General features: G+C 34.9%; 1 protein-coding gene across 1 annotated transcript; it reads left to right on the plus strand.

Annotated features, from left to right (window-relative positions):
* Positions 1-2,877: 2,877 nt before the first annotated feature.
* On the plus strand, positions 2,878-10,730 carry LOTGIDRAFT_119061 (hypothetical protein; the record flags this gene model as incomplete). The annotated part of the gene is given in 14 exon segments (XM_009057433.1): positions 2,878-3,013; positions 3,424-3,524; positions 4,352-4,371; positions 4,544-4,665; positions 6,521-6,715; positions 7,425-7,553; positions 7,608-7,742; positions 8,359-8,537; positions 8,638-8,685; positions 8,701-8,825; positions 9,071-9,227; positions 9,507-9,776; positions 10,086-10,200; positions 10,540-10,730. Coding segments are annotated over 14 exon segments (1,923 nt in total), but the record flags the coding sequence as incomplete, so codon positions are not given.
* Between the last annotated feature and the right edge of the window lie 344 nt (positions 10,731-11,074).

Consider the following 11,074-nt stretch of genomic DNA (forward strand, 5'->3'; position numbering starts at 1 on the left):
TGTTGATATCACAGACTAGGTAGTTGTTGGTAGATGACAAATTAAAACATATGTTGTTATCACAGACTAGGTAGTTGTTGGTAGATGAAAACTTAAAACATATGTTGATATCACAGACTAGGTAGTTGTTGGTAGATGAAAAATTAAAACATATGTTGATATCACAGACTAGGTAGTTGTTGGTAGATGAAAACTTAAAACATATGTTGATATCACAGACTAGGTAGTTGTTGGTAGATGAAAACTTAAAACATATGTTGATATCACAGACTAGGTAGTTGTTGGTAGATGACAAATTAAAACATATGTTGATATCACAGACTAGGTAGTTGTTGGTAGATGAAAACTTAAAACATATGTTGATATCACAGACTAGGTAGTTGTTGGTAGATGAAAACTTAAAACACATGTTGATATCACAGACTAGGCAGTTGTTGGTAGTTGAAAACTTAAAACACATGTTGATATCACAGACTAGGCAGTTGTTGGTAGTTGAAAACTTAACACATATGTTGATATCACAGACTAGGTAGTTGTTGGTAGATGACAAATTAATACATATGTTGATATCACAGACTAGGTAGTTGTTGGTAGATGACAAATTAAAACATATGTTGATATCACAGACTAGGTAGTTGTTGGTAGATGAAAACTTAAAACATATGTTGATATCACAGACTAGGTAGTTGTTGGTAGATGAAAACTTAAAACATATGTTGATATCAAAGACTAGGTAGTTGTTGGTAGATGAAAACTTAAAACATATGTTGATATCACAGACTAGGTAGTTGTTGGTAGATGACAAGTTAACACATATGTTGATATCACAGACTAGGTAGTTGTTGGTAGATGACAAGTTAACACATATGTTGATATCACAGACTAGGTAGTTGTTGGTAGATAAGTTAACACACATGTTGATATCACAGACTAGGTAGTTGTTGGTAGTTGAGATGACAAATTAAAACATATGTTGTTATCACAGAGTAGGTAGTTGTTGGTAGATGAAAAATTAAAACATATGTTGATATCACAGACTAGGTAGTTGTTGGTAGATGAAAAGTTAACGTCCGCTTCCAGCTAAAACTGATATCACAGATTAGGTATTTGCCAATCTTGGTTTTCCTGTGACCATAAATACGTAACCTTTTCCCATGATATATGCTACTCTGATGTATAATAATAATAAACCTGTCAGTGCAAACAAAAGACTTCAAGTTTTTGAGTACCTAAGGCGTTATCCTTGTATATCATGGATGTTTCTCTGTATTAGTTCCTGTTTAGCTCATAATTATTGTTGATCTCTAATTTGCTTGATGTTCCACCCTAGATTATTTGTCGATCTCTTTGTTTTGAGTTTTTGATGTTTCTAGCATCGTATCTGCTTGAAACAGACCTGAAACTATCCCTATGTTAAAACCAGATTTGAATAACCAGCTCTATGTATATTTACTGGGAGCTGCTGTGGCTCAGTGAGTTAGACGCTTGCAAGCGAAGGTTTCGGGTTTAATCCCGGCATAAGTTGAGATAATACCTTCAGATTTTCCAACCCCCCTGTCAGCGATGCAGGGAAGTATGGCTGTCATGGAAAAAGCGTGTAGTTGTTCGGATGGGACAATAAACGGAGACCCGTGTGCTGCAAACTGTGTACTGTGCTCAACAGTTGGAAATCAAAAAAGAGCAGGCTAATGCCACTTTCCTGGCAAAATTGCCCTCATTGCACCATTGTCTTCATTAGCCCATTGGTGCAGAAAAATAGGATGTAAAACTCCATTCATTTCATTTTCTGTATATTTGTATATTTGCTGACAAACTATAGTTGTGTAGAATATATTTATCTTTTATGATCTAATAAGATTCACTTTAGTGGAAATTTACTCTAGAAACATATGTTTTAGAAACTTACTTGGGTATTCCTGTCTAGATTGTTTATTTTGACTGCTATATCATCACGATTTATTTGACTTTTATTTGAAATAAAATGTATTATTGTCGAATTCCTGTGTAATTAGATAATACAAGATGTTTATCTCCAGAAATTAGCAGGTTTTTATTTTGACAGAATTTATTTCAATATGAGCAGTGATTATTGTTAATGAAAATGATTACTTGTGAATTATTTTTCAAGTTGTATCTGAAGGACTTTGGCCTCTAGGTGTACTTTTGATATTGCTGTTTCAAATTGGAGGAGGAGGTTGAAGACTACTTTGACTCACAGAAGCATATGCCATGGCATCAGTTTTCTTATGTTGAATATGATTTGAACCCACGGTACTGACACTCACTTTGTTATTTCAATGCCACTGAGTGTTCCAACATTGTATTTGAAGGTCTTTGGCCTCTAGGTGTACTTTTGGTTCTGACATTTCAAATTGGAGGAGGAGGTTGAAGGCTACTTTGACTCACAGAAGCACATGCCATGGCATCAGATTTCTTACGCTGAAGATTTGAACCCATAGCACTGATTCTACCAACTGAACTATTTAATTCAGTTGTCCTTTTAGTATTGCTATGTCAACAACAGACAATGTTCTTTTCATTATTAAAGTACTGATCGACTTTAAGATTTTTAACTCATCTTAAACTATTTAAGGTCATTTCTTTTATTTTCTCTGCAAGACCGTAGGAAGAGTAATTAAAATGTCTAGCCACTTTTCAAATTGAATTGATTTGATTTAACACAGAAGGGGAAATTTGGGTTTAGAGAGTCCTTAGGGACATCATACAGATGCCTGATAAGTTCACATTAAACAATATATTTTGATTTGGAATCATGATTCCTGAAAATGAAATGATCAGAAACTGATTTTATTTCAGGAACGAGTGTCTGACAATTTGTGCTGGAACTATGATAGAACCCAGTCCCCCCATGAAAACTGTCATGTTCCCTGCTCAGAAGACTGTGTCATGTCTGAATGGGGTGTTTGGTCCAAGTGTCCCGATCCATGTTCTGGTATCAATGGCCCGAACATCAGAGTTCGTGAACGGCATATATTAGCTTACAATAATCCAGGTATGTATTCTGGAAAATATGGTAATTGATTGTCTACTGGACACGTCAAGAGGGTGGTGTTGAGTTGAGGTACTTTTGATAGGAAATAGCGTAGGAGTGGGGGGGATACTTGATGGCTGATCATTGAAGGGTCGAACTGAATACTGGTGGCCATAGGTACAAGTTTGACTGCATTACAAAATTATTGAATCTTAAAAAATGCTGATTTCATGTTAAAAGTGTTCAAATGAAGAACACATTTTATCTGAAAACCCCAAACTCAATGTCTTGTAAGATTTGCTGAATCAAAAAATTTAGAATTTGGATTTGAATGCATAAGGTTGCAGAATCTTCCAATGAAATAAATTTATTCCCATATTTACTGTTAAATGTCTAATTTCATGTTTACATGTATTTTATCTTGATTCAAGGTGGCCGTCCATGTCCAAAAGATATTAAACAGAATGAACCTTGTCCAATAATCATTCAATGTGCTATTTATTATTGGAAGTCAAGTGGTTGGGGTCCATGTGTCTTAGATAATCCAAATCAAAAATGTGGCCGAGGTTTTCAACAACGAGAGGTGACTTGCTTTAACCAAAATGGACAGCCTGTTATTGGCAGAAGGTAGGTTTGCTTTTATTAAAAATTGATTTGATTAAGAGATAGAAGTGGCAGCATTTAGTTCTATTGCCTTTGTATTTGAAAACAAATTTTGAGAAACATGATTAATCTTGGTTGAATTGTGTGAAAATTCTGAATTCTAGTTTTTACATTACCAGATTGTTCTTTGATAAATGAAATTGTATTGAAAGTCTTTACACCATTAATGGCCTTAAACACATATCTTTAAACAAACAATCTGCAATTGTCTAGCAGTGCAAACATGAGAACAAGTACCAATTGTACTTCAATAGAGAACCAGGCTGAAGCAGATCAGTTGTCTGAAGATCTCTATTTGTCAAACATCAGTAGGGAAACAGACTGAAATTGATCAGGTGTCTGAAGATCGCTACTTATCAAGTTTAAGTAGGGACACAGACTGAAGTAGATCTCTACGTGGGACACAGGGTGATATAGATCAGTTGTCTGAAGATGTTTACTTGGGACACAGGCCAATATAGATCAGTTGTCTGAAGATGTCTACTTGGGACACAGTGCGATATAGATCAGTTGTCTGAAGATCTCTACTTGGGACACAGAGTGATATACATTAGTTGTCTGAAGATGTCTACTTGGGACACAGGCCAATATAGATCAGTTTTCTGAAGATGTCTACTTGGGACACAGGCCAATATAGATCAGTTGTCTGAAGATGTCTACTTGGGACACAGGGCGATATAGATAAGTTGTCTGAAGATCTCTACTTGGGACACAGGGTGATATACATCAGTTGTCTGAAGATGTCTACTTGGGACACAGGGCGATATAGATCAGTTGTCTGAAGATCTCTAATTGGGACACAGATTGCAAACTCACTGTGACAAAATTTGCAGGGTCTGTTTTTAATATTTCTAAATCAAAAGTATATTGATATATTGATATTTGAAGGTGTGAGGATGTGGTGCGGCCGAAAGACTCTCAGACCTGTAATATAGAATGTCCTAAAGATTGTACTGTATCAGAGTGGTCTCATTGGTCAGATTGTGGAGTGGAGTGTCTAGATGTCACAGGTGAGTTAATAATCTTCTCATACAACACAGATATTTTCAGTGTTTTGTAATTTGGTAAGAATATTGAAACTAACATGAGGCGAAATATTAGAAGCACTTACTGTGGAATCCAAATTTTTTCTCACAAGAACAGAAGGATTTGAACTCATAGCACAATCCGAGACAAAACAACTGAAGTATTCCACTGATTTATTTCAGCTCGCCAAATTTTACCCAAACAACGAAGAATTCGCTACATTCTACAATATCCTGAAAATAAAGGCAGTCCATGTCCGAACGATTTATTCGAGGAGCGTCAATGTTTACATCTACCATTATGTGATGAATTCAGATGGGATGTAACAGAATGGAGTAGCTGTATCATTCCACCTATTGTACCATTATGTGGTGCTGGCATGAGAGCAAGAAGTAAGTTATCCCCATATTGTACCATTATGTGGTGCTGTCGTATGGGCAAGAAGTAAGTAATCCCCATATTGTACCATTATGTGGTGCTGGCATGAGAGCAAGAAGTAAGTAATCCTCATATTGTATCATTATGTGGTGCTTGCATGAGAGCAAGAAGTAAGTAATCCCCATAGTGTACCATCATCTGGTGCTGGCATGAGGGCAAGAAGTAAGTATTAGTTTTCAGGCTAAAAATCTCATTTATGTCCCATAAACAAATAAACAACCTTATTTTATATTTGAACACCACTGGAGTGTTAAATTCTACTTGAAAACCTCAAAAGTAAATTTATATTTTCACTACAGCTGAGGCTACTATTCCAAAAGGTCAAACAGAATTCTCTGTTTTTAGGCCTGTTATTGTACCATAAGGTCCATACATTTAGGTACTCAAGCGCTCGTCCCTATTATATATTTGATTTGTTTCTTGCCACTGCCCTTCATCTTAAGCTCTGAAGGGAGCTTTAGCCTTTCTTCAAGTGAAATTTCAGAACATGAGAGATTGAAAGTTACTGTTCAATATAAGACGTTGGTACAGGGTTAAAGTATTGTTTATAACTATTATGATGTTAATATTAAGAGAATATGAGAGTTTAAGTAACATATCATTCCTGACATATGTAGGATTTAGTAATCTATGCTAATGCATTAAGTAAAATAGATAATAAAGTGAATAGTAATTCTAAGTAATTGCACACCATTAATGTAGGTTCTCAATTATTATAATGGGCAATAAATATTTTCACTGTTATAAAAGTGGTAGAGTGATATAGAAATACCACTGTTAGAATAGTGCTCAATACATCAATTGTAGAGTTATATAGAAATACCACTGTTAAAATAGTGCTCAATACATCAATTGTAAAGTGATATAGAAATACCACTGTTAAAATAGTGCTCAATACATCAACTGTAGAGCGATATAGAAATATCTATATATATGCTAATAATTGGAAATTGGCGTAAGATAGATTTCTTACTAGCTAAATACTGACACAAATGAGGTTGTATTTAAACTATAATTTGCATTTATATGTTAAGTGTGATGTATTGGAATTAATTTACAGACTCAAAATCAATCATTTCAATATCTTGCTGTAAACTAGGTTTTGGTAGTAATCCCCACCAAAAAGCCAATTAAATACATTATTTGTTTTTTTTTTAAAACATAAACTAGTACATCTTTTGCACCCAAATCAATAATGTTGATTGTATTGGCCATTTTATTTTAAAACTATTACCTTTAATGTCAGCCTCAAGTATTTTAATTCTAATGGCCTAATAAAGTACATCTTATGCCACCATGGTAGACAAACTGAAATAGTCTAATAATGAAAATTTATAGCTTGATGTTAACAATGTTTTGACAAGATAGTTTAATAATAGCACTGATTCTACTTTCTTCCAGATGTGTCTTGTCGTCATGCCAATGGTACCGAACATCCAATAGATACCTGTCTTAGAAATATAGGCGCCGTGCCAAAACAACTGGAAGGATGTCATGTGTCATGTGCCAAGGAATGTCAGATTTCTGATTGGTCAACTTGGAGTGTTTGTGTTGGAGGGTGTAATGGGTACAGTCATCGAACAAGGAAATTATTAGGTAACCTAATTATAGGATATGATATGATAATGGACTAGTTGGTAAAATGTCAACTGTGTAAAGTAGATTATTTATATTATGAGGCTCAGTATTACACTTACTGACTTGTTAATGTCTCTCTTAAACTGTAATAGCTTCTGTTAATTTAAATATTTTATCAGAAGGAATTCCAGCATGAGTCCTCAAGTAAAGGCCCTCAGACCTTAGATCACTCCTTTAGAAAAAAAAAAAGCTGAGCCCCTAATTCTAAGACCTTAAATTCCTTATCATATTAATTGCATCCTGATCCCTATGTTTAAGCCCTAAGAAATCTTTAAGCTAGTAAAAAATGCACTTTTAGCCTCAAAAGGTTGCAAGTCTAACTTTATTTCCTTTTGATTTTGTAAAATGCTATTTAAATTTAAATTTTGTACCCTGAATGACAAAAAAATCCAATGGCTTTACGAGTCAATTACTACTTTAAAACCTTCAGACAGAGGATCATTTTATTTCTAAATGTTAATTGCTATAGAAGTCCCAAATAAAGTCCAAAGAATTCATAGTGAAGGGTCCTAACTTTCATTTTGGCATTTCATAGGAAAAACTTCAGCACAAAAAAGGAATGCACCGTAAGTTTGTGTTGCAAATTGAAATGTAGATTCAACCCCTTAAATTGAACCTTGATAGGAGTTAAAACTCAATTTCATTCTCCATTTTTTTTAATTTTTAGGCGAGAGCAAATATAGAGCAGAATGTAAAAATACAGATTTATACTCGTTAGATCAGCGTAGAAAATGTTTATGTAATGTTTTACGTCCGGTGGTCATAGGAAGCTACTCCGACTGTATTTTAAATGGGCGTATTGACGAGAAGCCGATTCGGTTTGCCCAGATGTCATTAAAGAGTCTAGAAGAACGGGATACCAATAAAACAGCTTATGACAATGGCGTTGACCAGGCGTATTGTGGTACCGGTAAAAAATATAAAGTTGTGGCCTGTAGAAATGATCAACATGATTTAGAACAGGCTTCAAAATGTTCTCAAAGTGGTAAGTCAGCGTTTTTCAAATGCACTGGCTTTTTGCACCTCCATGATGCGTGTTCTCTTTGACTGCTTACAACTGTAGGCATAAGATAAAACGCAATAGGCACGCTAATTTTTGGGGATTTTTTTTAAGCGTGAAGCTATTTTGATTGTCCAGAATGATATTAAGTGACATTGTTATGGTAAGGTAGGGATGGTAGGGATCCTGTTTTCTTTATTGGAATAATGAGGAAAGATAAATAACTTGGCATTGATCTTTCCTGTATTATCTGTACCCATTTACAATGGGTCTACTGGAATAATGAAAAACATTGATAGTCACCAGACTGTTGACCATAACCAAAGAACACCATTTGTTCAATGAAAGCAAATGACATCAAGATTCCAACAATCTGACCAACTGAGCAACAGACCTTCCTCAACTTCATAGTTTTAGCAAAATTTGATTTAAATTGTAAGTTGTTGAATGATATCTATCTGAAGAAAAGTAGTTTTTACCTCTCATGGTTCTTTTTGGACTAATGAATGCATGCACTGGTGAAAATTGAATACCGTTATCTATGTTGCTTTGGTGTTTGATTAGATAATCAAGAAAATCGTTATTTCCAATTGTATTTTAGGTTATGAAGAAGATATATGTTTTGAAGCTTGTCCTATTGATTGTGTTATGACGGAATGGAGTGCCTGGTCTCACTGTGGTGTTACCTGTGGTTCCGGTATGCAGGTCCGATTCCGCAGCATAGCGACATACCCTGCTAATGACGGCAGAAAATGTCCCGCTTTAGATGGCGCTATGAAGGTATGAAAGTTACTCTTAAATATATTCAAGATTCGCAGATGTTTTGAATGACTAATAATTGACATTATCACTTAAAAAGCTACAATGTTTTTATGCTTAGATTGTCAAATACTTCTTAATAATCAGAGGAAACACCTTAACAGATTTTGTTATGATTTTGTAGGAAACTCAGAGTCGTGTGTGTACAGTGGACTGTAATCATTATGTATGGGTGGAAGATGAATGGGATTCTTGTATCCCCCAGGCTGGTGCTGGGTGTGGTCAGGGCCGTCAGATTCGCTTAGTCAGGTAAGAGGTTTAAACGTTTTCATTAATGAAACATAAATCCCTAAAACCAATTGTAAAAAGTTACATTGATTAATTTTGGTGCTTTACAGGCCACTCTATGTAAACCAAATAATTTGTGACCAGTGATGCAGTAGCTACTTTACATAGAGTTACCAAACTTTGTTCCTTCTTATATTTATTACAAGATTCAAGGAACAATTTGGTTGAATTTGCCATACTCATTGGATATTTCATGTAATTTGTAGATGTCAATCTATCAGTGAAAACAGCAATATAATAGGTTTTGTTGATGATATTTATTGCCGTGGTAAAGATCGGCCGTTAGAAAGACGTAGTTGCTATCTGTCTTGTCCAGGAGAATGTGTTCTTAGTGAATGGTTACCATGGAGTTCCTGTCAGCAGGTAAAACTCTTTGTGTTTGTCAAGACCAATTCTTAAATTTGCAGTCTTAATTTAACGGAAATGAATTTAGTAAAATGAGTTTTTATTGACATACACTTAATGCCACTCTGAGACTATGTTTGTCAATTCATGATGATCTTTGGAAGAGTCCACACATCTTGCATTGTTTATTTGCAATAAGTCACGAAGGCTTCAAGTTTTTTTTATTTTTAACCCTGAAAAGGTAGAATTTTGACCAGAAAAATTGAAACAATGGGTATCTTCATTTCTTGTATTTAGCCTTGCAATGGTCAGCAAACACAAAAGAGAGTACGAAAGAAGATGAGAGAATCATCAAAATATTATGCCAATGAGAAATGTGGTCAGCTTGTAGAGGAGAGAACCTGCTTAAAGGGAGATAACTGTATTGAGTATAGCTGGGAATTGTCTGACTGGTCAACATGTCTGGTTAACAGTGGCTATGAGACGTGCGGTGTGGGTCATAAAGAGAGATATTCTATTTGTAGAAATAGTCAACGTAAAATAGTTCCTAATTATATGTGTGAACAGGTTTGTAGATTTCTTATAGAAATGATATATTAAGCATGATTCTGCAATTTATGAATATGTTTTGTCATACTTTTTTCCAATTTTCAACATCCATTATATTAATTCTTAAATTAAAGACTTCTGGCTTGAACATCACATTTTTCCTGGAAATAAGGTGACTTCCTCTTCCCAACCCCTCACACACACACACACACACACACACTGAGGATGGGGTGGCACAAAAATAATTTGCTGTTCATCAAAATGGCACTGTCCCAGGGTTAAATTGTATAGATTAAAAGTTATATAATAAATCCTGCCTTTTTTCAGATCCTAGGAAAGATAAATGAACCTTTGGTAGCGTCGTGTGAGATACCATGTGATATAGATTGTCTGCTCTCTGATTGGTCAGATTGGAGTATCTGCAGTCAAACGTGCGGTCTAGGTAAGTTCCACACAGGTCTTGAATATTTTTTTTTTTTCATTCATTTGTAATTATTTAAGCAGTACCTTTTATTGGAAAATTTCTCTGTGTGTTTCTTAGGGTGGAGGGCCGACATGGAAAAGCGTCTAGTCATTCAAGTAGGACAATAACCTGAGATTTCATTCAACAGTTGGAAATTGCAAAAAGAGCGTGCCAATTTTCCCCTATGCACACTGCATAGCATTCATTTTCATTAGCAAAATAAGGTACAGACAATAGGAAGTGAAACTCTATTTCATTGTATTTAATTTAATACTGGCCGGTATGAATTACCACTTCATGTTTCTTTCCCATGTTCAGGTACATCAACAAGATACAGAACAATGATTCAGTCACCAATTGGTAATGGTAGAAAATGTCCAGATAAATTTAAACAAACTCGTCCTTGTTTTTTAACTGGGTGTTATTATTGGAAAGTTTCTGAATGGTCAACATGTATTAAAGAGGTAACTTCATTTGTAATTCAATTCATTTTGTTCTATACTATATAGTCAAACCCTTTTAAACAGCCAGCCAAATACATGGTCGCACGATTGGTGAGTTCTGCACCTTCGAGATTCAGGGGATCAATCAGAATTCAATAAACCAATTTGGAACAGGGTTTGGAACGGGTAACATGTGTGCTGAAATAGTAGGTGTAGACAGAGTTCAAAATGACAGATGGGAAAATTTTGAATGTGACATTTGCTTTGATTGAGGACAATCTTATCTACCTTTGACATCTGATTATGATTTTATCTATAGTTACCTCCCTTTTTTTGTGTATGCTCAAAAGGAGTCAGTATCTTAGCTTTGAGTTGAAATTAATTTTATGATCAAATCTGCATTTTCAATA

Source organism: Lottia gigantea, assembly GCF_000327385.1.
Source record: "Lottia gigantea unplaced genomic scaffold LOTGIsca_30, whole genome shotgun sequence".
Classification (NCBI taxonomy): domain Eukaryota; kingdom Metazoa; phylum Mollusca; class Gastropoda; family Lottiidae; genus Lottia; species Lottia gigantea.